Source organism: Fulmarus glacialis, unplaced genomic scaffold, assembly GCF_000690835.1.
Source record: "Fulmarus glacialis isolate BGI_N327 unplaced genomic scaffold, ASM69083v1 scaffold2692, whole genome shotgun sequence".
Lineage (NCBI taxonomy): Eukaryota > Metazoa > Chordata > Aves > Procellariiformes > Procellariidae > Fulmarus > Fulmarus glacialis.
Window position 1 is genome coordinate 56,428 of NW_009195755.1, and position 27,649 is coordinate 84,076.

Below are 27,649 nucleotides of genomic sequence, written 5' to 3' on the forward strand. Positions count from 1 at the left end.
CCCGGACAAAAAGCCCTTTGTGTAAAGCAACAAGTCACCGACGCTGCTGAGAACTTTTTTTGCGGTGGGTCTTTTTGCTGCTCCTGAAGTAGAGTTTGGAGACCTGACGGACACTTTGGCTGCCGGCTGCAGCGCTGGAAGCGGAAGGAGGGGCAGGGTGACCTGGGGGAGGCTGGCTGCCTTCGCAGGGCCGGGGAGCGCTGCCTGTTGCCGTGCCTGTAGTGAGTTCAGTCTGCTGTCTGAATGCATGTCGCAAATGTTTGTTTAGCAGTTAGTAGCACTGCTAGAAGCAAACCTATTCTGTACTTCACGCAACATGGAAGAAGAAAATGCGGTGCCTGGTTGTAGTGAGCTTTCAGACCTGGAGAATACAGCAGAAAGCGAACCTGATCTTTTCACTACATTTTCTGTGAAAACGCTTTTTGGATTTACAACTAAATTTGAATCTACAGCTTCCAAAGAAGAAACAGTGCTTAAGGCATTTCAACCTTTGCACACCGATATAAATACTCATGCTAACACCTGGCATGAGAGGAATGATAATGATTGTAATGACGACTCAGAAAATCAGCACGGCATGAGTAGTACCAGTGGCCAACCTGACCCGATGTCTGGCAGGCAAACTGACCTGGAACTGGAGTTAGCTGAACAAAATGAATTACTTCTTCACCATTTAAGGTTTGTACAGACTTCTTTGTCTGAATCTGACAATGATGACAAGGATGCTATTCTCGTACAAGGTACTTTGGTTCATACAACAAGTGATACAGAATCGGACACAGAGAGTAAGGACCTAGACACCGATGAAAACAATACAAGTGGATCTGGGCTAAATAATGCTGCTTTGTCTGCCGAGGCTTTGGACAATAACAATCAAAATAGGGAAGAGTCAGAATCAGAAGGGCACAGCAACAGTGATGACACTGTGGATCCAGATGACATTGAGTTACACCCACCAATTTCTAAGCAGCTCCCAAAAGAGCTGGATGGTGTTCTGGAGCATGACTCCAATGGAAAAGACAAAATGTTAATGGATGAGCAGTTCAGCCGCTTGTTTGCTACAGGGGAATGCCCTCAAGAACTTCCAGATGAAGAACAAAGACCTTCAGCTGATAATACGTCGCTCCAAAAACCAGCACTGACTGAAAAGACTTTCCAGCTGCCCGCTTTCTTTAGTGGACTACGTGTGAGGAAAAAGGGACTAACCACAGAGGATGGGGAAACTATTACAGAAATTAAACCAAGGGAGAATGATTTAGCTCTGCTTAAGTTACGACAGCCTGTTAAGAAATCCAGTATTACATCAGGTTTGACCACTAAAAAAAAATCAGCTGAACCTAAAGCAAGTCCTACTTTCCTGGAACAACTCTCGCACTTGTTAAACATAGACGTCTCCAAGAATGAAGATAGAACCGAGGACTCTGGTGAGGGATCTGGTGAGACCGAAGACAGTGATGAAGCTCAAGACAACAAAGCCTCTGGCAAAACAGAACCATGTTTTCCCTCTGAGGAAATAAAATCAAGCCCAGCTGAATCTGCACTGGACGTCTTTAAAGCTTTATTCACTCGGCCTCCCAAAAAAGAAACAACTGCAGATACTTCAGAGCTGGAAGCCATAAAACGTAAAATGAGAAATGAAAAAGATGCTTTGAAAGCTGTATTTGAAAGGTCAAAATCAAAACCTGGGGATGGACCATCAGACAAATCTGTAGGTTGAATTACTTTTTCTTCCTAAGATCTGGAAGTAGACAGATAAAAAATAATTTCTTGTTTAAAAATTTTTGGTGGGGACTTAAGGTCAAAATGTCAGAATTGTCCTCTTCTTTTGGCAATCTCAAATTTTGGATTCCCAACTGAAGAAATCTTGGGGCTAATTTGTCAAAATTCTTAATCACCTGCAGTTGTAGCAGAATCCAGTGAGAACTGGTAATAGTCACAGCATTTCAATTAGAAGTGAGAACTTAAAAATCAGTTTCTGATTTTAAAAGATCTCTACAAAACAGTTGCCCATATGTTAAGTATGACTTTAAATCTGTTTGGTGCTGCAAATATTTACTGTAGTATTATTTAATAGTTTCTCAATCTCACTCTGTTTTCTTTCATTGTTTTTTTTTTTTATTTTTAAAAGTAATATTTTACTTTACCTTTGGGAATAATTCTATGATAAGAGCTGATACAAGAAGTTATGGATGATTTTCAACTCAGTTTGTCCAAGACATAGAATTTAAAGTAATTTTTTTCTTATTTACATGCATATATCTGGCTTTGCAAATATTGATAAGCATTTAACCTTATCCGAGTATAACTTAGTGATTCCAATTAGACGACTCAAGTTATGGATTAATATCAGCATTTGCAAGGTTAATATTCTCAGGCATATGGAGATTTAGTTAGTATATTTTTAAGAAATGAAAAAAAATCTATGCTAAGTTTTCATAGAACCATAACGATAAATGAATTTGTGATTTGAACTCTTTTAATTAAATGAGTAACCCCCCAACCCAAAATTCTTGCAGCTACATCTTTGGCATATATAATCAGTTCAGAAGATTGTTCTTGTTGGCTAAAAGGGGAATTGTCTGAATGATTAAATTTGCAGGATTGGACCTAAGCCTGAAGCTACCTAAGTTAATTTGCTGTGTTGATTGTACTCTCTTACAAATTTTTATTTTTACTTAAAATTTAAAACTTTTAAAAAATCTTGACTGACACCTGGGTAGACCTATAATACCAGTTTATAGTAAATTACCTATGGGGAGGAGAAAAGAGGTACTTGTTGGCCGTGGCATGTAGAGCAATTGCAGTCTGCGTGTGCCCTTCCCATTCCTGGCTTGCTCCTTCCTGCTTACACCATTCCCTGCGCTGTGCTGGCGTAAGCGTTTGTGTGGCTCACAGCAAACCTATTTGGGAAGCTGTCATCACACACGGTGAGGGAGGAAGCACAGGAGTCAGCAGGAGTGGCTTGTATAAATGTCTGCTTAACGTCCGATCTAGTACAAATGTACATTTTCTCAGGGCAAAGCCAGAGTAAAAGGGTCTTGCCTTTCCTTTTTCCTTGCTCACGTGGGCCATTTATGGGGCCGCTTTCATACAGGGTCTTGCTGTTGCTGCGGTTATGTCTATGCAATTACTCGAAATAGCATGTTGTAAATCAGATTACAGAAGTGTTAGAGATGTAAAAAAAAAAAAACCAAACGTAAACCTCTAAAAGAATGCTTGTTTAGTGGTTTTTTTCCCCCCATTTAAAGGGTTATTTTAGCACTCCAGTTGACAGTGGAGTCCCATTAACAGCTGCAGCAGCACTTTGATGTGGCAGTATTACCTGGTATGTAGACTGAGCAAGCTGCTGGGGGTGGGGCAGGAATTTCACAAACTAGCTCTGCTTCCGGAAAATTATATTGTCAAATGATGTCTTAGGTGAATCCCACTAACGTTTACTTGTAAGAGGAGCACAGATGGGTCTTCTTGCTCTGAAGAAAAGATACAGGAAAAAACCCTAGTATTCTTGACCACCTCCGTGGTTCACCAAAGGATAGACAGCTTTCCACACTGATGTGAACAGTTTCAACAAATCATTGTATGTCACATGCATTATGTTATTTTCCTCCTCAAAATTATTTTTCTACACTGATATCTTTGTATCCCGTCCAACCAACTGAGCACTGTTTCAATTGGTAGAATGAGGTAGATAGCCATTCTGGAATATACATGTAGAGCTGAGCATTGCGGTTGTGGTTTTAGAATCAATTGATACTGCAGACTTTAATTTTTTCTTGCTGAATTTTAACAGCCTGACCTGAGTCCCTCAGAGCAAGATGACAAGACTCCAGGGAGACTCCAGACTGTCTGGCCACCACCAAAAGCAAAGCATGAAGAAGTAAAAGTAGGATTAAAGTACACAGAAGCAGGTAAAACAAAAGAGGTGAAGCATTTGGAGAAAGTAGTTTCTGACATTTTTAATCTTGTTTAATGCAGAGATGGTGATAAGTCACAGTATTTTCTTATCTGGAAAAACAGACCTTATGTTTTGGATCATGTTCAACGCTACTTGTTAAGCATCTGATTTTTAAATGTAAATGGCTAAATCTGTGTTGAAATCTAAATGCTTGCCTGTACAAATTCATGAGGAAAGAAGTGGGGGTTTTGGTAAATTAGATTATCCATTTCTAACGGGATTCTGTTCAAATGAGCGACAGAATAGTGAACGAATGGAAACCTGACTGCCTTTTCCACTGCCTTAGAATACGGGGGACAGTGACCTGCCAGACTCTAGTCTGGCTGTAGATTTTCTTCAGGTAGTGTCCAGAATAAAAGCAATGAATACCATTATTGCAACTTGTGTATAAAGAGAGGAATACTCATATCCACTCAGATCACTTTTATAGCTAGCCACGTATATTGTCCTATACAAATGTATGAGAGGGTATGTGTGAAGCACAATGCTAACTAGTTATCAATAAGCTTTCCACAGAAAACTATTTCTTATTTTTTTGATATTTAGATAAATAGTTACATAACATATTTACAAGGGAAAAAGTGATTTTTGTAGCCACCGCACCTCTGTTTCAAATTTGTATTCTTAAATATAAACCAGGAAGTTCTTGTTACTCAGAAATTAGTCATAAACTGTGCAATTGTCTGAAATATCGAAATGAAACACCGTAGACCATCTGTTCTTCATGTACCTGGAGATTTTAGAAAATACCACCTAGAATGGATTAGCTGGAATTAAAAAACAAGCTTTAATACTACCTTGCTGTGAGAAATTGTACAGAGTAATGCTGTATGGTTCTTTCCAGTTCCAGTGGATATCCATTTGGCCTTGTATATGACAAAGAATAAATAGGAATAGTGGATCTACTGCTTTGTATTGTTAAGTGTATTACTTTTTTCTCTCTCTTTCATCAGTTTTCTCTGCCTTAATCTTCCTTTTTTGTAAAGTGGGCATGATACTGGAAACGTAAAGGTTGCTGGAAGATTCAGAAGACTTGGTTTTGACAGGAACAACATGGTTCTAATACAGACAGAATTTAATTCACAGTGCATCTGATCGGTCTGAGGTGTGGGAGTCTGTCACTAGGTGACCAGGACAGGTATTCAGCTGTTGACAAGGAGTGCTACAGGCTCTTTCTATTACTCCTAGATTCTTATTATAGGCTATATGCTTGCTGTATTTAATTTTACCCAAATAAATATTTTTTCTCCTAATGACCGTAATCATCTGTGGCAAAAACATATGCTGAAATAAAGGAAAGGAAACTGTATTAACAAAAGCTCCAGGTTCTACTACTTCTAGAGAAATTAGGTCACGCTTTCCTGAAGTTCGAATAGGAAGGACAGACTGGCTTAGAGCCCATGTAAATTGTTACTCTTTTGTTACTGTGATATTTTGGGTGGCAGTGTCATCAACATGCTGATGGTTAGTTTGCTAAGTCAAATTTTTATACAGACCAGATTCTGCAGTTCATTAGTCACTCCAGTGTCTGGCAGAGAGAGGGATTTGAATAAAAACAAACTGCTGGTGATTCAGCTGGGATGAGACAGAAGCACTGCTTTTAAAGGAAATAGGCAAAGACTATATTTGCAACATATGTTGAGAGTGCGGTAGAGTTATAGGTGTACCTCGGTGATTAGCAGGTTTGTGTTTCTTTCAGCTACTCATGGATGCCCAGAAAGCAGTTGTGGCAGCAAGGACTGCAAGCAGTTTTAAGTTGCATATGATGGATCAGTTGCATCTGCTTTTCTGTGTACTAGGGTGACTGTTTTAAAGCACTATGCGCAGGAATGAATTTATGCAGTCTCCTGCAAGTGAAGGGAGGTACTGTTCATGAGCAGTGGTGATATAATTAAAAAAAACAGAGTTTGTATTCAATGTTGGTCTTATTGCTGGGGGGCGGAGTTTGTGGGTTTTTTAATGACTATGAAAGTGGCAATACAGCATTACTTCTAAACTCAGTATCTTCTCTCTGACAGTGGTTGGTACCTTCAAAATGCATGTGTATACTGGCATTTCCCCTCATGCCCCTTCCCATCCAAAATTCCCTCCCAGCCACCAGTACCTTAGGAACTTCTTGTCCACAAAGTGGGCTTCTTAAAAATATGATGTAAAGCAGATTAATGATTACCATTAGACTGACTGGTCTCAGCCAGTCTCAACCTGAAACCCTATTTCTTACCCCAGTGTAAGAAATGTCAGTGTCTCATCCTGACAGCTAAGATCAAATGAACAATTCTTTAATTCAGAATTCAGAGTTCAAAATTTGTGTGTGGCAGGGATGTTTGCAATTCCAGACTTCCTCCACTGATGTTCCTAATAGATGATTATCTGTAACATAAAAAATGCTGAAGTGACTTGTTTTAACTTTCAGTCAATGATTTATGTTAGTGTTTTAATTTCTGTGATTAAGAGTTTCATACAAACAATAATAATAGGTTGAATTATTAGGTAAGTATTCATTTAGCGCAGCTTTATTTTAGGTTTAAACGAAATACATCTGTCACAAGGATAAATCTGTGGACATAAGTCTTTGTACTGCTAACAGGGTACAAAAATATGCACTTATTTTATGAGGTAGCATAGATTTTTTCATTCATCATGAGAAATTAGTATTTAAAGTAACACTGAAAATTTGAAAGTTGGAATACTGTAATCTTTCTCACAGTTCTGCAATGTCTTTGATTTATTCCTTCGTCACCATGCACTATGGCAGCTATGACAGGAAGGTAGGAATATTGAGGGAGAGGATTCCTGACTTTTTGATCTTTTCTCACCTCCTTGCCATGTTTTTCCTCATTGTTCTTGCTGCCTAGTGGAAGCAAGAAATTCAGGCTTAATTTGTCCTACGCAGCAGACATCACAGTGACTCAGAGCAGCTTGGAGGAGCTGCTGACTCCCTCCTGAGGCTCGTAGTCTGGCTTGTTGTGTGGGAAACAACTGAAAAGCAAATGGACATAACAAGGAACACGTGTGAGGCTGACGAGGCCTGTTAGGAATATTAGAAGTGAAAGAAGTTAGTGAACAAATATAACTCTGCAACAGGTTTTTTTCATGCCTTTGGTAACATCTTGTGTAGTCATAGTATTGTCACCCCCAACATCCGAATCTTGAGTTGTAAATTTTGAATTAAAAGGATGATATTATGATATTTTGGCGTATCTTATGTTTTCTTAATCCTTTAATTCCTCTGTTTCCATAGAGCAAGTGACTGTGTTGTCAACTGGCTCTCTGTAATTAGCACAAGCTGCTTACATGGTTCTCTAGAGAAACTGGAACTTCTTTGAAGTGTGTCAGTCTAAAATAGCTGAAGTCCAGAAAGTCTGTAGTACATTACACCATTTATATCCTGGAAGACTAGAAAAAGGGTATTTTAATTTATAGTTACAGGTTTATTCCATGGAAATCTTTCCCGTGTAATCAAAGACATTTCTGTGCATATTTCTCTGGTCCTAAAGTTCTGTTCTTCTGTTTTCATTAAAAGTTTCTTTTTCTTTTTCCTCCATAATTCTTGGAGAGATTTCTCCCATTTTTTAAGCATTAAATTTGATAGAAGGGTAGATGTGTCAGCTATTACATATGGTGAAAATATCTAGCCAGGTAAAGGAGACAAATTCATGTCTATACTGAGCAAACTCATTTGTGATACTAGATCACGTAGAATCCACATGTAATGAATGTCTCAGCTGCTGCATATGACTAGATCAGCACTTGCAGCCTCTCATGTCCAAGAAGAGGAGTTTAGTCGTGAGTTCTGCTGCTCGTAAAACTACTTATGTTTGAAGAACAGTTTCCACATTAAGGTCGTATAGATACACAGATCCTGTGATTCCTGTTAAAAATGCATTTTTAGCCATTAGGATCAAAATAGTTCTCTTATATAAAACAGAGAGTCTTTTGCTTAAGCAAAACAGAAATTTAAAAAGTGATGAGAGAAGTATTTGACATTCCTGAAAAAAAAAGTTGAAACATGAATCTATTTAGTGCTTTTTTTCATTACATGTTTTCTTGTTAATTCAAATGTCTCTATTTAACATTAAAAACCCCTGTTCTACCACAGTCTGTCTATTCATCATCCTTAAATCTGCAGTGAGGTAATGCTGTCTCTATGGTGCCACAATTTCTATAACAATAGTCTGTGATGCTGTAAGCACAATTTTCAGGGTAAATAAAAAAATCAGGAGGTAACTGAGAAAGCTCTTATTAAACAAAAAATGTCTAAGTAAATGGCAAATGAAATACAAAATAATGGCAGAGGTTTATTGCCAAGTCTCAAATATATTAAAGCCTTGGTCCCCTATGCTCTGGGTTCCCAGCAAGAAAATCACTTTATGGTCATGATGTAAATGCAGAGAGTAACCAGCTTATGTGAGAGAAAGAGAGGCATAATGGTCTGAACAAAAAGATGAGAGATAAGAACATGATTTCTTATCTTTCTTTAACATAAACTTCCTTTGTGGCCTTCAACAATTTGTGTTTGTCTCTAAAAAAGACATAATGCTTGGTGTTGTTAGTGTCCTGAAAGAAGTTGTTGTAACAGTGGCTGCTAAAAGTTGGTTTCATCTTAAAATAAAAAAATTGACATTTTTTTAGTAACTTCAGTTTATTTGATTTCAGTGTGGTATTTGGGGTTTAGTTCTGGGATTCTATTATAAATGTTATTGTAATGAATTAGATAAAGCTGGACTACAGCAAGCAGGATATTATGCATTGGTTGAAGATAGTGTTTTTGTGATTTAATGGTCACTGATCAATTTGATGTGACCTCAGAGTGCAGGTGGGCTGCATAAGGTTTTGTAAATTATTTTACTACATTTTATTGCATTTATTGTTGAGCATGACAGGCGTATTTGGCCATGTTATGTCAGTGTTTTATATTCTGACAAATACACTAGCTTGTTACTGAGAAGGTGAGTTTTTTATTACAATCCAGATTGTTGTAGCCATATTACATTCCTCTAGAGTAACAATGACATTTTCTCCCCTTACTTATGCCAACTAAAGTTATAATTTTATGGATTTAGAAAGTATTGGGCATAAGGCTGCTCGGAAATCTCTACAGTCTCAGACAAATGGACTGTGCATGTGCTGATCAATGCAGCAGCCACTTTTCCAGATATCTTGCAGCCCTGTCTGCTAAGATTTACTTTATTAAATATTAAATATTAAAAAAACCCTCAAAAACAAGCAAGCAACAGAAACTTCCTTTGCTTTTCTTTCCCCACCTCAGCTGATGCTGTCATTCATACTGTGCCTCTTGAGATAGGAACAAAAAGATAGGCACCTATTAATGCTGAAGATTTGTTGTTAAGATGCTTGTGTTCCATTTCCAGCCCTTTTGCTACCTTCTGGAATGACTTCAGGAAAGTTGTGAGACCTTTCCAAGCTTCAGTTTACCCATCAGTAAAGTTGGGATGAGAATCCTGACCTATTTTTCAAGAAAAATTCAATTCCTTTTCTGTTTATAGGCTATTAGCATTATATAGAGATGCAGAATGGAAAAGAATAGTGACTTCCTAAACTTAAATCTGTAAAAAAGTAACACTTACAGTATGGTAACTATGCCTAAGGCCGTGTGGCAACATGTTCATGCCTTCCTATACACTGAGGATTATATTATTACAAGGTGAGGGGGAAGAAGAGTTATGCTCCACTTTTTCAGTAAAAATCCCTGCTTTATTTCCATTATGCATACTGTCTATAGAAATGTAGTAATTTTAGGAGACCTATTGTTTTTGAGTCTGGATGCATCTATTGCAGCAGATGCCTGACAAGGACATGTTTTACAGCATACAAAGCCATATCTGGATGCATAATCTGTGTAGCCATAAATACCAGTGTGCTTAAGAATTCACATACAGGACAGTTTTGGTCCATCAAAGTAGAAACTTGATTTTTAAACTACATTTTTCCTAGTGAGAAGATTAATCTATTATCTGAATATAATGAAGGCAAGTTCTGTGAATGATTTCTTTTACTGTAGTTTTTATTTTGAAACGTAGGCACCACTACGGGTCCTACCAATGTGATGTTGCAAAGGCCCAAAACGGTCACAGGGTTTTACGAGATGATTCTTGTTGTATAATTGAAAGACAGTGAAAGAGCAATTGTGTACAGCACAAGAAGAATGACTTTGTATTTTATTTCCATGGTTCTATTTCAAAATATATGAGGCCCTTTGTATAACAGAAATGCCTCTGAGTTTTATTGAATTCACTTTCCTGTTCTCCAGTCTCACTGTTCATGTGATCTGAAGTTCTGTTTGGCCCAGCATTTGAAGATGAGAGATTTAGATACTAGTCTAAATGAAACCCTGAGTCTGAACACCCTGACGCTTTCTGAAAATTTGCACCTGGATTTAGAACTGCTTTTTGGGTTTATTTTTAGTTAAATTTGGTATCATCCCTGCCAAGTTTGCGCCCTCTGCTATGGCACAGACATGTACTTTTATCTGTAAAAAACCCAACCCTATTTATTGTACATTTCTTAGTTTTGTATATATCCATGTTTTAAGTTTGTCAACAGTTCTAAACTTGAGAATTGCTGAGAATATATTGGGGAAGCGATGTGCCTATGTGTGTGGATATGTGGTGTGCCTACAGTCACCCACATACCCACCCACATTTGAACAAATATACACTTATACTGCATGTATAGTATACATGCGTTCTCAACGTATGCTAACTATATGTAGCATACAGTGATTGCGAAGGTGTTACAGATCTAGAATAAGTGCTTTGTATTTTAAATTTGTGCTAGATGAAGTAGATAGAGTCTGTAACTCATCAAAGAAATTCAGTAATAAATTTGTTCCTCATGTTTGCTGATAAGATGTTATTTGTTTACCATATTGCATTGGTGAATGTGATCCTGTAACAGATCAGTTTTGTAAATATGAAGTGGGACGTGTATTGAGAAGGAAATCATGTTGACTGCCCCCAGCAGCAGTACCTCTAATGTTGCCCTCCTTGGAGGGTGAAAATGACAAGCGAAACTGTTCATTTCTGCTATCAGGCAAGTGAACTCTAGCTGTAACCTCACCTGTGACAGGAACGATTAAGTAGATAAGTTACTCAGGTGACTGCTTCTGAATCGTGCTTTATACTGCTTTGCAGTCAGAAGGAGTAAGAACTATTTTCTTCATTTCCATGACAGAGAATCAAGGGGTTGCTGGCTTTTCCTTCAGGAGGCTGCTTTTCTGTGGGTATCATTCTGTTGTTCCCAGGGAATTCAATGAGTGTTGTTACTTCATTTTCTGTAGTAAGAAGTTAACTCTTATATCTTCTGTATTATCTCAATATCCAGACAGTATTTAGATACTGGCCTATTGGCTTGTTTAGGACTGTTTATTCTCCACATGTCCCTCTCCATCTGTCTCCCTTCCTGACATCTTCCATATTTTCACTGTACCAGAATCTTTAAGGTGCTGAAAATAATTGAAATTTTAGGCTTGTAGGGTTCTTCCTTCCCTTAAAAGTCTAAAAAAAAAATTAAGTTGAAGTGAAGGATGTCTGCTCATTTCCTAGTCTGCGGAATTGACATCCTTATATGTACTGAATTATGGGGCTGTAAAAGAGTTCAGGTTCAATGGGAATTAAAGAAAGGACGACAAATAGGAATAGATGGAACGGTGTGAGGGAAGTAGGATTAGAATAATGTGTCAAAACTACATTCAATATTGCTTTAGCCAATCCCCTATCCCTAAAAAATAGGTAATTCTAAGAATTTCTTTAAGCACAAATAAATTTTAATTTCCTAGTTCTAAAACGATACTTAAATGCAAAACTTGTTTAAACTGGTGTGCAGAAAGTTTAAGGAAGTCTGTCTGTCAGCTTTTTATAAACCTAACCTTTCACTGACCAATCATCTTGTAAAAAATGTGTAAGCCACAATTTGCCTACTTAAAATGTTGCATTCATGTAGCGCTTCAATGTCTGTATTTCTCCCAGTGTTACTTCTTCTGTGTGAAAAACACCATTCCAAGACTGAACAAATAACATGTTTTGAAAGTTGCTCAGAACTATGTTTATGGGGAGAAAAGCCTGAACATTTGCTGCATTTTAGGACTGTAGCCTGAAAAAGCCTGGAAAGTCGCATCAATGTGCCTGTAAAAAGAAATATATAAATAATAAAAAAGGTGGAGCTGTGGTGAGTAGATTCCCTTCTGACACCTGGTGGTTAAAGGGGAAAACTACGTGGGGAAATAATGGAGGAGGAAACTATAGTAAAAGGGAATATTGAAAATGATGGGACCAAGGGTTACCAAGGAGGGAGAAAAGATTAAGAAACCCTCACTATTCTGAAATATAATGAATCAGCTCAGTTAAAAGTTAATGATTTCCTTTATGCTACAGGGTGTGGTACATCTCAAGAGAGGTAGATTGCACTCAAGTTTTCCAGCTTTTGTTCTCTAATTACTTCTAAATTGTGTTAACGTTATTTTGGATATTTCCACATACTGAGTTTAATAAGTAAGATTTTTTACCAAAATGAATGTACTGACCAGAAGTGCTATATAGGTCATTTATCTTCAAAGCTTCTACTTTACACTGGAAGTTTTGAGATCATGGCAGAGAAGGTTCCTAAATTGCTTATGTGAAGTTTAAGGAATAACTCATCTATTTGAAATGTGAGTTATGGAGATTTCTGTGGGAAAGGTTTTCATATAAGATTTTATTTAAAATTATTCAAGTAGGTAAGTTGTTTTATTATCAAAGAAGAAAAGGTAATTTTTGCACAGCACAGTTTTGAACACAAATAGAATAACACTGAATAATATTTGAGTGTGTATACTTGCTTTTTGCAACAGTTTTGGAGAATGAAAATTGCCTTTCGAAACATTGTGACCCACTGTATCCAGTATTCCCGAAGTTGTAGGTTAAATATTCAGGTCACCAGATTTACCAGTGAATGCTTGTACCTTTTCTTTTAGAAATGGTGATGAACAGTGCAGCTTGCTCAGTATCATGACACAGATTTACATGAGCATTTATTGTGTATATTTGTAAACGTTATTGCTGCTCTGTGTTCAGATAATTTCTGTGTGATTATACAACTGAACGTTAAGCATTTGCATAAATTACATAGGTTGTCCAAAACATCCAGATTTTATTTAATGTTTGGTTTTCTAGGATTAAGGAAAAACATGCATGCTATAGTGTTTATTTTCTTTGCAAAACAGTGAAGCATGCCTCATACTTTACTAATCATTAGTAATATCTTATATGCTTTATTTCTACCACCCGGTGGTATATGTCATACATTGCACAGTCTATCTTTTTTTTTAAAAAGTGCATGTTTTAGAAACAACTTAAAAATCAAACCAAGGAATTATTGAAAGTGTTCCGACCCCAAACTTGTGTCTTCTAATCAGATTGTATGGAGTGAATCTGTCAGAAGAGGCTAAGCTTTCTGATCTGCATTGCTCTCCTTGCCTTACCAAGCAGTAATAAGGGAGTACCATTGTTATTTCCAATTGAAAATCTTGAGGAATGAATAAAATAAATTATTTAATCATTCTACAGTGTGTGATATGCAATTCTGTGTATATATCGAGCTGAGAGCTTTATAGAGGTATTTGCAAGTTTGTTTTCATAGTAAGTGTTATTATATGTGGCCTATGGTTAACTAAGGAATGTCCATGGGATTTTTTACATGGGAGAAATTTATTTAAATACTTGCTATTTGATTTTGATTTGATTTGATGGACAGTGCTAATATCTAGGAACACTTAAGAAATTAAGCAATTCATAAACAGTTGATAATTTTTTGCAAGACAAAATTATATAAATGGGAGCTGAAAATACTGACTGAGGTATATGTTTGTAGTAATGAATAAAAAGCACGGAGTCTGCCAGACTCTCTGCTAGGATACATATTTAATGTTTGTAAAAATATAAATTCCCTGTGTGAAGCTTAAATACAATCTTACTTATGCTTTTTTCTCTAGCTCACCTAAAGCTTTACAAGGAGGGACCACCAGGTGGGTGGAACAGTGTAATGTTGTCCGTCTGTGTCTAGTCTTTGGTCTCTTTTGTTACTGTAAAGGCAGCATCTACCTTTCCTTGATGGAATAAAAATGGTAAAGGCACAGTCTGCAGTACCTCCACTGTTTAGGACTAGAAATTTAATAAAGACTACAGATGTTCTGTAATATAGATAAGGAACTGTTTTCAGAATTCTAGCTTACGTTACTTCAGTTTCAGTGGCCGCCATCCCACTAAAGTGAGTGGAACTTAGGTTGATTTCTTTGACTTCCAGATCCGTGCCACAATGCTGAGTGTGAAATTTTGCAAAGTTAAGATTTGAAGTCTGATCAGAAGAACATCACAATTGAGAACTGGTGTATTACTTTCTCTTCTTCTTCTTCTTCTTCTTCTTCTTCTTCTTTTTTTTCCCCCCCTCATTTCTCTTGTCTGTGAGCAAACTCCAGGTAAATGTAACCTATTTTAGAGATAATCTAATATGCCTAATAATTGGGTTTGTTATAATCTGGCAGTGCTTATTCTAAAAATCTTTGAAGCAAAGACTGTAGGTGTAGTGAAAATTGAGCTGGAAAAGTTCTTTCTGAGTTGGTGGGCTATGGTCCTCCATTGTGAGGTGTATCTTATATAAAACTGAGGTAACAGATGAATTTAAGTAAAAAGACAAGGTGAAGTGAATTAATAAATGATGAGAAATATTGTAGCAGCATACTTTTAGTGATCTGAATAAATATTGCGTATAAAAAATGGGAACTGAAGCTTTTTGTACAAGAACTAAATTTGCCCTGTTTACTAGTTTAGCACTAGTCAGTTTGGAAGGATTAAAGGGATGATAGTTTTTTGCTTTTCCATAACCTTGATGTATTTGGACACACACTGGTCCTTATTCAAAACAGGAGCACATTTAACACTGCCGAAGAAATACAATAAAATCCCATTGAAAACTGTGTGAGGGCTAATTAGATACTGACTGATAACGCCATTAGCAATGAATCTATAGGGAAGTCCTTTGAAGGAAAAGGAGATTTAATTGTGCTTTAAGAAAGGGAATGAACGATATTAACCTGATTTATGGAAGTTTATTTCAGATACAGCCCCTGCTGTGTCTTTCTGCATTTTCTTGCTCAGTTTTGTATCCCACCAAGAGCAAGACACACAGAGCCCTGGCCATTGTTGGATTTCAAATGAAGCTTGAGGAACTTATTTTGTACAAACTCTCATGACGCGGAAACTCCTTTTAAGCAGCTCTTTCGAATTATCGGGTTATTATCAAGTGCGTGATAACTAACTGAAGATGAGTTGGAACTCAGTTTATTTTAAAAGAGGATTTTCTGATAGTATTCCTCTTTTTCTACAATGACTTGTCACTTCTGCAATTGCTTGCTGAAGTAACTGACATAACTGAATAAGGCGTGTTTCAAAGCATTTATATTTTTCTGTGTATGTGGAAATAAGAGAAAGCAACATCTTCTGGATGGTCCTTCTGTGACAGCTGAGATAGCAGGGGGGTTTTGTGGTATTTTAGATGAAGACTGACTAATTTCATTCTGGTGTCATGAAGGTGGTGAACCTGTGTACTTTTTCTAAATGTGCTGCTTTATTTGATACTGAGTTTATATAATCCATAATGTACATGAAGTACTCTGAAATTTTGGTCTGTTGCCTTTTTTGGTAAAATAAATATTTGAATAAAAGCTTCCTAAAGACATTCTCAAATGAGGAAATACCAACTCCCTAGTGATTAAAACACCCTTTCTGAAGAACAAGAAGTTCTTTTTGAGTCCTCCTTTTAGTGTAATATATTGCCTCTGTATCTCTAGCCTGTCTTCTCCTTTATTTCCGTAAGTTAAGAAACTGTCATTATACTGTCTATGGATGATCATTATTTGTTTATTCATTAAGCAGTTTCCTGTTCTCACGCTTTTCAAACAATTACAGTATAGCAATCTGCTGAGTTAAAACTTTCTAAGGATTAAGATTTGTTTCCTTTTTTTTTTTTTTTTTGATCCTTTTTTGTAGTTGAGTTAGGAATACAAGATGATGTTGGTGAATATTCGATGTGATTATTTTACAAGACTTATAAACAAACCTTATGACCAGGATAAACTCTTGATGCATTATATCACTGAAGAACAAGTTAGTCCTTAATTCTACCATGAAATACCATTTAGATGATGACGCAAGTGGACATCATATTAGAAGAAATAAATCCAAAGGACTTTGAAGCCCTGTCCTATTCCTTTGAAGTTTCATAATGAAAGTCCACTCATGTTCATTACAGCTGCATGAATACTTCTTAGGAAATAAGACAGTGTTCAGACATTTTTGCATTATTTAAAGCAACTTATATTGGAATTTGTTAGATTTTCCCTGCACATACCATCAATGACCTTAGCATAGGAAAGTTATGTTGTCTATATAAACTGTTACTAAGTGGACTTCTGAAGAGTGTGGTCTAACAGACTCATCTCTCCCTGACAATTCAGTTGCTAGCATTTTCCATTTCCCTTACTTGAAGTAGGCCGCATCGTAGAGGACTCTGGTGGTGGTGTGGAGGTCCTAGAAACACTTAGGTATTTAGAGTTACAGGCCACTCATGTGATTTACTGCCTGCTTGGAGACTAGGCAAATGAGCAAGCTATTATGTTTGCCCATCCATAAAAATCTCATTTTTTTTTCCCTCCTTTCCAATGAAACAAATAAGTAGACAACATCTTAAAATTGTTCATGGAACAGAAAAAGAAAATCCTACCACTCATCTCTACCCTAAAAGCTGGGGTTCTGAGGTGAAGGAATTCTGGCCCTCGCAACTTCTTGAACGCAGTAAACAATATTTACTGATCATACAGAGATACGGTTCAGATTTTGAAGGTCTTCTGAATTTGTAACTAAAAAGATTAGAGGTGTAATTATTTGGGAATTCTGTGTCTTCTAAAGAAGCCAGCTCCAACTAAACCCTTCATTCAATATCCGTAACACCTCGATATCCTAGCTCAACTTTCTCTGTAGAAACCATAGACCCAAACAGGCCCGCAGAAGTTACGGGTATATTGCCTGGAGACAGTGTTTGTCCTAGAAGGTCAGGATAAATGGAAAAGCTGAACAGTTGGGGCAGTAAATACTGATGGACTCATTCATATTCAGATATCAAGGGCCTAATAATACTAGAATATGCTGCTATTTCAGATACTTGGTTTTTATGATTATTAAGGGTAGATCTGAGCAGTCCCATATTATACATTTTATTTGCAAGATTAGCTTTGAGGGCCAAAATTTTAGAAAACACAGTGCTGTGAATATTAGTCCAATATATCGAAAACGTCTTCCTTTGTTTCAGATTATTCTGTGTTAAAGTTTAAAAATCATAGTTATAAAATACAATAACTATTAAAAAGTATGTGCTTTTTGTATCACTTACATCAGGATAAGCAACCTTTCTCTATTGCCTTCCCTTTTTCCCCATATGTAAGTTTTGGTATCTGACAACTTTTTGGGTTCCAGGTACTTTTGTTTTTAAATTGCTATTCAAGAAAATGTGAATAAAACCTTCTGCTGTCGTACCTGTACACCCCTAATGTTTGTTAGTGTATTTGTACACTCTGCTCCAGCAGATGTCATGTATAAATGTTTGTAGGCATTTGTCCACTGTTTCACAATACATGATACTCTGTTGTTTTCACACAGTTGATGTCTGTGATTCTATAATGAATTCCGTTTCTGCCTTCTTAGAGCATTTTAAGCCCTTTGTTCGCCTCTTGTCCATCTTAATTACTCACCCATTTTTAATTGTTTGGTTTTGCTTCTTCAGCTTTTCCATTGTGCTTCCACAATAACTCCTTATCTGTTTACATACTATGTTTGATGCAATTACAGGATGCAGAGTTGCTTCCTCTTGCAGTGGGTATTTAGTTAAAACACAGTCTCATTTCCTTCTTGCAACCCATTACTTCGTTGTAGATATTAATTCCATGCTTTAACTGGAGCATTTCAAATGTTGTAGTACCTTACGATAAAGAAAATATTATTTAAAAAATCCTTGCTTTTAGATCCAGATTCCTTTTCCTGATGTACTGTTATCTTTTTAGTCAATGTTATCTTTATATGATCCATATGGCCAACATACTCTAAAAGCATGAAGCAGACTGATACCAAATCTGGAAGTTAGCTAAGGAAGAATGTTATCGGATTTGCACTGGTTCTGTCTTTGCAATGTTCAATGCTAAAATATTTGTTTCAAATCAGATAAAATACTAATTATAATTAATTTTTCCTGCAGTTGTCTGTAGGCAGAACCAAATATAGTATGACTAGAAGTAAAGTTATGATACTTTCTAATATTGACTGTATCTATGGGTGGCAGAACAGGATCATGACATTAGTCTAGTTGATCATTCCAGAAATTGTGGGGGTTTTTTCCCCAAGCACCTTCTAAAAACATTCAGTTGAACAAGGAAATTCCAAATGTATATGTTACTGTCAAATAAAATTTAACAAGCTAATCATTAGGAAAAATATAAGACAAAAAACTGTATTAAAATAAAAATCTAGATGAAAAACTAATGAGATGATAACAAGTTGACATCCAGAATAAAAGAACAGTATATCTATATCCATAAATTGGTGAATTATAGTTTGACTTCAGAAAAAAAAAGAAAAAGGTTATTAATGGAGTACAAAACTGCCACCGAGTGGAAGTGGCTGATTTTACATTTTCTCGATCTCCTTCAGATTTTCAAGAAATCAGAGATCTATTTCCTTGTCACTGGAATGTATAATGTATTTACTCATTATGGAAATGATTCCAAATTTTCTTGTTTTAATCATAATTATATTTATCTATAGTAGAGAATAGTGTTTCAAACAAACAATACAAAAAAAGGACAATTATGATTTTACAAGAGATACCATTTAATATACAGTGAATATTGGAACGCGTATACGGATCTAGATTTAAAAAAGCTCCAGCTCTTGTACTGGGGAGCCCAGAACTGGACACAGCACTCCAGGTGTGGCCTCACCAGTGCCCCTCACCAGAGAAGAAGGATCACGTCCCTCAACCTGCTGGCAAGACTCCTCCTAACACAGCCAGGACACTGTTAGCCTTTGCTGCAAGGGCACATTGCTGGCTCACGTTCAACTTGGTGTCCCCCAGTTCCTTTTCTGCAAAGCTGCTTTCCACCCAGTTAGCCCCCAGCATGTCCTGGTGCCTGGGGTTGTTCCTCCATTTTGCATTTCCCCTTGTTGAACTTCCTGAGGTTCATGTCAGCCCATTTCTCCAGCTTGTCGAGGCCCCTCTGAATAGCAGCACGACCCTCCAGCTTATGAGCCACTGCTCCCAGTTTTGTGTCGTCAGCAAACTTGCTGAGGGTGCAAACACTCTGCAACTCTACACTCTGCACGTATTCATAAATGAACTGGAAAAGTGAGACTTCAGAAGGAGAAGCTTGCAGCTGATGTGAGGTTAGTAAGAGTGGTGAAGATAAGACCTGAATGCAAATTTAGCATTCTCTCATCAGAATGCAAAATTTTTTCCTGAGAATTGAAAAAAAAAAAGGTAAAAAAAAAAATCTAAGATTGAGGGACTATGCAATAGAATGGCAAAGGAAATCCAAAATGTAGCTCTATTAAGATGTGCACTTGAGGAAAAAAATCCTAAATACATATAGAGAATAATGAACTCTGATCTGATCATTACTCTTTAAAAACAAGACCTTGATGTTAAAATAGATCTTGGGAAATGTCAGCTCAGTGCTCGGTAGTGATCAAAAAGCAACTGAAGTGATAGCAAGTAGTAGGAAAGAAATAAAAGATAAAATCTTCTAGATCATCATAATGCTGTTGTATAAATGTCCACATTTTGAATTTCATGGGAAACTGTATCTTTGTCAACTCAAAGAGGGTACGGTAGAACTGTAAAAGGTTCAGGGGAGGATGGCAACTTTGATCAACAATATGGAACATGTTCCATATGAGGAAAGCCTATGTAGACTAACATTGTTTCAACCGGAGAAGAATCAGTCAAGGGGGCATATGATGGAGATCTTTAAAATCATAACAGCAAATGGGTAAAGGGTGAACAGTTGTTCACTGTTTGTTCCAGCACAGGAATTGGAGGCATCAAATGAACCTAATAGCTGCAGATTCAAAATAAACAAAAAGGTCTTTACCTAATGTGCAGTTCATTTTTTGCTGCAGGACGTTGTCTGCTTGCAGGAGTTTTAAAATCAGCAATGCACATTCATGGAAGAGGAATCCACTTGCAAACTATTAAATATACGAACAACTTCTCTGGTTTAGAAAGTTCCTGAACTGCAAATCAGTTGCTGGAAGAGTGTACTGGAAAAGTACTACTACTTTTTTGCCGGTTTTTAATTTTTTACATGTCACTTGCTTTTTGGCTACTGAGACAGGATACTAGGCAAAATAGGCTTTTGGCTTGTCTCAACAGAGATATAATTTTTTTTCACTATGAAACTGAATGATTTTTATTTCACAGTTGCACCGCTTTGCACTGTGGCAGTTCTCAGTTTACCTCTTCAGGTAAACTACCTGTAGAAATAGGAACAAAAATAGACCTTGCATTGTGCCCCCAAATGTCTGTGAATTAGGAATATGTGACATGGGTAATCTCAAAGTAAAGTATTTTTGCTTAATTCACTGCACTTTGGAGTGTCATCTGGAAACTGAATCAGTTTCTGCTAAGAACCTCAGCTCCTTTTTCCAGCATTCTTTTGCTTTAATGGTCTACAATGAGCTTATCTTCCCAAACTAGGTATTTTCTTTTATTTATGTAGCTATTTTTCCCCTACTATGCCTTAGTGCAGCTTTTCTGTAAAATCTGATTGACTGGATAACTCCCGGGTACCTTCATTAGGTAATAACTATTCCCCTGACAGTGATCTGGATAGAACTCAGAACTTGGAAAAGTGATTTGATCTAGACCACAGGCATCTCTTTGTCCTGCTTCTATGTGAAGAGAGGATCTTCGCGGTTTAATGTTGTGTAAGTAAGTTGCGCATTGGATGCAAAATAAGTATGGCAAGTCCAAGAAGCAGAAAGTATGAATGTAAAAGATGAAAGTGCAGAAAAGTGGTAGTGGTGGCGGAGGGAAGGATCATTTTGTCATCATTATCGTTCTCATGATAATGAGGTCCAAGTAGAGTTTTGGCCTATCTGATAAATCCATATGATTAGCAAGACTGCATTGGATACCTGTCTTATCTACCAACTACAGCAAAACATGGGAGTAAACGGAAATTTAAGTTTTACAGTAAGGAGATTTTTTTTTTTACAATTACTAACTGAATTATTTTTCCACCAACAACATAGAAAAGGGAAACCTTGCACTGTTATGTCACTGTATATCTTTTAGTTTTCACCAAGGCCTCTATCCAGCTTCCCGTGTACTTTGCCAACTTTCATGTTACTTTTAAAAAGGTATTTTAGTGAAACATTTTTCACTAACCTGGTATTTTAAAATACATTGCTAACTACCAGCAGATGTAACAAATATTTGTATTTATTTAAGACTTTATAATGTATATCTGCTTTATCTCACTATCTTAGAAAAAACATCCAGTTTTATGAAAGTTTGCTTTAGCTGCAGTGGGTTATATTTATTGACTGAAGGAAGCATCAAGTTGCATAAGTAAAGAGTATGCCTGAATAGGCAACAAATTCCATCATTTATTAAACTTGGGATGGAACCCTCTCAAAACAAAGGAAAAAGTAGTAAATTAGAAGTAGTAAATGAAAATTAAGAGTTAGGGCTGGTTGGAGCTGAATCTATACAGTGCGGTTTTTTACTTTTTTGCTTGTTTGCCTTATGGAAAGGACTAGCATTTTAAATTGTTTTCTCAGTAATGAAATCCTAATTTGCTTGTGGTCGTTTTTCAGGATAGGAGCACTTGCCATCTGATTTGTATCTGATTTGTTTGTTCCAAAAGCCCTTCAGAGTAATATCTGCACTAGGGATAGCTAACTTATTTATGCCCTACAGCCGCTGTCTTCCCGGCAGGCTGTTTGGAGACCGGGCAAGTACAACAGGATGTTTGTACAGTCAGCCTTCTGTTATCCAGCGTAATGAAAGACTTTAAAACCTTGGAAAATACAACCCCCCTGACATTACACAAAGTAGGGGGTGTGCTGGCATGGAATACGGTAAAGAGTTACCTTGTGACAGAAGATCAGCTGGGATCGATGTAGTAGGGTGTAAAGAAGAGGGAGCCAGGCTCTTTTCAGTGGTGCCCAGTGACAGGACCAGTGTGAGCACACACTGAAACACAGAAGGGTCCAGCTAAACATCAGGAAACACTTTCTCACTGTGAGGGTGACTGAGCACTGGCTCAGTTGCCCAGAGAGGATGAGGAAGATGGAGATTCGTGGGAGCATTCAAAAGCTGTCTGGACGTGGTCCTGGGCAACCAGCTCCGGGGGGCGGGTGGGGATGGGACCAGATGACCTCCGGAGGTCCCTTCCAACCTCAGCCGTTCTGTGGTTCTGTGATTAGAAGCTTTATTTCCATGTCGGTCTTGAAGGTCCTTAAGGTACTGCAGCACCAGGAAGTGGGAGGTCATACAGTTCAGTTGCAACCTTACATTTCAGCTGGCTCTGAGAACTATCCACATATGTTCGTGTGTCTTAACTAATAAGGCTGGATGAGTTACAATGATTATGCGAGAATCAGGCTGGCTACACACAGAGCCCTATCAGATTTCTTAAACTCTGGCATAGTCATTTGTAACCCAGACAAATCACTCACTGACAATTTAGAGTTTACGGTATTTCGGGATTGTTCCTGTAGTCTAGATGAATCTGTTTTGTGATTTAAATGGAATTTAAGAACTCAGTAGTTTATAAAGCCTGACCTATATTTTGTTCGCAGTACAGTTCCTTCCCTTAACATGTCATTATTGTTTACTTTGCTGTTGTGATTTTACCATTCTAAGCAGTATCCCAACACCATTGCATAACTAAACTTTATTATTCTGTTGCCGGTATGTTTAGAAACTGATATTTGGAATTATATGGATGCGATTATTCTTTCTAGTCAAATTCGTCAGTGTTTTAATGATTCAGATTGCTATCTCTGTGTGCAGGGTATTTTCTTGGGATGTTAACTATCCATGTAGAATTATACCAAATTAAGGTGACTTCACAAAAAATATGAAAGGAATGGACATGAGTTACTTTGTATTATACAAAACTATAATTGTGATGTGATTTCTTTTTCATTATAATATCTTACACACAAAAATAAATGTTTGCTTGAGAAGGGTTTAAAAGGTACTTTGCCGAGTGTCAGCTTCTTTCCAATAGTTTCTTCTAGTTAAAAAAGTAATATAGTGGTAGAAATAAACAAAAGAAGCTTATGCTGTAGAATGTCAGCTTATTGCATAGTAGACAATCTATTAAATATGTTATAGTATATCAATATATGATACACTTGCTTTTATGCAGTAGCAGTGTTTTAAGTAATTAATTAGGTTTATTAATTCTTATAATCTAGTACTTTCTAAGCATATTTCTAAGGAATAAGTAAACCATAAAAGAATTGCTACTCTCTATTTTACCTCTGCTTTAGAACAGAGACTAAACAAAGCAATCTCTAGAACTTATTTCGGAACTTTCAGCTAGGAGAGGTAATGAAAAACACATGCCAACTTAAATAACTTAAAATGATGGTATCTTGCAAAATGTCTGTCACAAAAATGACATATACTTAATTTTTTTAAAATTCTTAAACTTTTTATGCTGTGTTAGGTTTCATCCATGGGGGTTCTTCCCTCACTCTCTGGCTGCACAAACATTTGTGCCAAGATAAGAAAATAACAACATAGGGTTGGGGGTGGGTAGACATGGTGAAAAATCTGCTTTTGGTGCTGGTGCAGGTCTATGTCAGCATATGTGAACTATGACTCTCTTACCCAAATCCCAAAGAATGTTAAGCACTGGGCAATCCCATATAGAAAGTAGATCTTTCGTTAAGATAGATCTGTAGTTCTGTATCCTTCTATTAGCCAAACTAAGAACTGGTTGTTAGCAGCATTTTCAAAGCCTGTTGTTTGCTTCAGTTATCATGTGACCTTAAAGAGCTAAACTTCAAGTTAGGATGTTCCTAACGTTCATGCCCTGCAAACTGAGGGAGTGCTTAACCAGCTGAGGTGCCAAAAGGGTCACGACTTTTTCTGGGGACCTGAGGCAGCTGTTTTCTTAAGTTCTGTTTAGGTGAATGGATAAGCAGAGCCTGTGTCCAGAGGGAATATCAACCAGTCAAAGGAATTAACAGCAGAAAATCTAAAAGTCTGTAGACCTAACCGGTTGTGATTCCAGCAGAGCAGTCAGGCAATTTTCCTGTGCTGGAAAGCTCTTAAGCAGAGGCCCGTTAAGAGAGGAAGGAGGGGTTTAGATAGATACTACTACTAGTTGGAATCACCCAAGTTTTTTATTTTGTGTCTTGTAAAATATCAATCCCTTTTCCTTTTGATTTTGTGTATCAATTCAGCTGCTTGCATACAGCTTCACCTGTGTTTGAAAAAAAAATAGCTTTGCATTAAAAGCTTCCAGGTCATACAAATTTCAGGCTGATGACCAGGTTATCTTTCCTTTCCTCTTTCCTCCATATGCTCTCAAGAGAAAAAAGAAAAAAAGAAAAAAGCACCTAAGCACTGGAATATTTTACTGATCTGGTGCTTTGGTCTATGCTTTGATGTTCTAATGCTGTTTTATTCGTTCTACTGTTCTAGGGACCATACAAACCCCTTAGTGTTAGAGAACATTGACAGTAAAATTTAAAGGCTTTGGACTATTTTCAATCTTTGTTTAAATTAGGATTTGATTCCTTTTTTAGTCGAGGAAGCAGAAGCCAAGCCAGGGAACAGGAAATACACTTTTGGATGAATTTTGATTTGGAAGCAGATAGAAGTGGGGCTTTGATGGTCTAAGAATGAACTCTAGTTGCTTGTTTAGGAGGGCTGTAGCTTCTGGGCCAATGTCTTACAGAAGACAAGCTTCTCTTAAATCATTACAGAGCTGTGATGAAAGGTCTTCTCTTTCTTTGTCTGGCCAAATGTAGCCATGGTATGGATTGAGGGAAGCCATAGTATGAGACCCAGGTTCTAGAGGTCCTTTTGGTAAATCTACACCTTAACATTACAGCCATCACTAAACCTGTGTAATCAATGCCCAGCCTCCTCATTCTTCCATTGCTGATTTAAATTTCTCTGGCTTTAAGTTTCATGCTTTCAATTTTGTTATACCTTTGGATTTTGATATATTCTTGCAAAATGGAAGAGCTATTTAGTACCCTGTGAAGGTACTTAAACCCTGTAATTAATCTTCATCTGACAGAATTAAGACAAAGAATTCTTTGTATCATCTCTTGCTGTTGGGTACTTTTCTAGGTTTTCATTTGTATTTGTGATTGCTCTTTTATCCAGTTTTCCTGTGTATAGTGATTGTATGTTTACAGTTCAGTTTAAATCATTGTATTTAATGCATGTCCTTTTAGAATTTAGGTATGTGTGTGTGCATGCATGTGTATGTCATAATATCCTATCAATCAGCTCTACATTTATCTGCAAAGCTAAGCAAAACTAAAGTTTCCTCTTGTTATTTCAGTCTGACATATCTTCCCCCCATTTTCCTTTCTCAGCATGGAAGACCTCTTTGCTTTATCCTCTGCTCTCAGAAACACCATGGAAAATCTGGTCATGTGGATTTAGAAGATAATGCTAATTACTGTGTTCAAATTTTCTTTTCCATCACCATTGTAAAAGGTCTTTTATTTGAGAGCCTACGTCTGTATTCTGGACCCGGTGGTGTTGTATGAAAGGTACTATGCTGAAGATGGGACATTGTTTTCTGACTCTAATGGAGTGTGCTTTTTTTATTTTTACAGAGTACCAAGCTGCCATTTTGCATTTAAAGAGGGAACACAAAGAAGAAATTGAAACATTAAAGGTATAGTTTTGTAATTAGTTTTCTTCCTTTCCCTGACTCTAGTGCATTTTACAAATTTAAGTAGTGCGAACATATACTTTCCATCAAATGTTAAGAATTTAATTGTTTCTTTCTAAAAGTTGTTTTCAGTTGACTGCCAACTCAGTTAAAATTAATCTGGTTAAAATCCATACATGCACTCATATATGATGGCAAAAAGCAGTTTTACATGTTTCCCCTTTGTAGTTTTGCTTATTATTGTATTCTTAAATTTTTCCCTCTAACTCAGCAGTACAGTGCTTTTACATTTGCTTATTATATTAAGGCACTGGCATTTAACTACTTACTCTTTTTCAGTGAAACGTACTTCTGTAGAAACAGTTTTCTGTAATTTTAGACTGAAAAATAAGTATGGTAATTCCATTGTGAGACTCTCTGAAATTTTGTATTGAACACTCTTTATTGATATCTGGTTTTGTAAGTGTGAACTTGACCAGCTGTCTAATGGTCAAAATCAGAAATAACAAAGTTTAATATTAGAACTCAGTTTCTCTTGGCATGATTGACTCTGCTAAGCAAAGTGAAATATTACAAGTGGTTTTATCATAAAAGCAGGATCTTAAATGGCGGTATAACTTAAAGTGAATTTGTTGAGCAGTCCTAGTTTAAAGAAAAATTAACAATATCTTCCTTTTCTTGCCAACTGTGATATATTCTTAAGCATAGCTGCACTGTGTTCTAATACAGGTCCGTATGCTAAATCGTTAGTATACAAGTCATCAAGTATAAAACATTCCGTATTTTCTTTGTCATCATTAAGGCAAATAGAATGGAAAAAACCAAATTTACTAACACAGAGAGTCTGATAATCCAGTATATTGATACATTGACCACGTCATTAGGCAGATCACATATAGCAATCATCAGACTAGTACAAGTACAGTATTTGTATTACACAGAGTATTTATGTCTTTGTGACTGCACAAAGGCCAGGACATAATGGACGTAAAACCTATGAAGTTGAGAAAGCTCAGTGAGGTCTTTGAGTGGACAGGGGTCGAATGAGTGTAGCAGCTTGTGGAGTGGACAGGACAGGCAAAGAGTCTCTGGTGTATGCAGCATCTCTTAAAATTCAGCACAGGGAAATGCAAGCTAGCACTGAAGTAAATACAACAGTCGTGTACACTAAATATTATTAATAATAACCCGTACAAAGAATAGTGTAACTCTCCCACACAAGAAGAGTAGATGGATGCGAGGGGGATTTATTAATTTTGAGAGGGTATTTCAGAGAATACATAGTCTCGGTGAGAGAGAAAAATGTGTTTGCGCATCTCCAGCAACCCTGGAAACAGTAGAGGCAGAGGAGACGGGTACTGGCAGGCATCCATGAAAAATAGCACATCTGTCCAGTTTCATCTTTCATTAAAAGAATATTCGTCTTGCACATTTTTTTCTCCATAAGAGTACATCTAAAAGACACTGGAGGAGAAGTAGATTCATTTATTTGCTGCTCATAAATTTGAATGATATAAACATTCTCTTTTAAATCAGATTATTATTTTTTATCTGGAATATTTGAGTTTTCCTCAAATATCATCGTGTCTTAATGATTAACTGTGTTTATATGTTATCTTGTTTAGTAGTAAGGAAATTGTGAGTGGGTTGTTTCCAGAAAAGTGAAATTGTGATGTAACTTTCAGCACCATAAAATATCAGGATTTTTTATATAT

At 36.8% G+C, this 27,649-nt stretch overlaps 1 protein-coding gene across 1 annotated transcript; it reads left to right on the forward strand.

The window, feature by feature from the left end:
• Positions 1–316: 316 nt before the first annotated feature.
• On the forward strand, positions 317–25,937 carry LOC104084367 (formin-like; the record flags this gene model as incomplete). The annotated part of the gene is made up of 3 exons (XM_009588176.1): positions 317–1,708; positions 3,791–3,908; positions 25,876–25,937. Coding segments are annotated over exons 1-3 (1,572 nt in total), but the record flags the coding sequence as incomplete, so codon positions are not given.
• Positions 25,938–27,649: the final 1,712 nt, after the last annotated feature.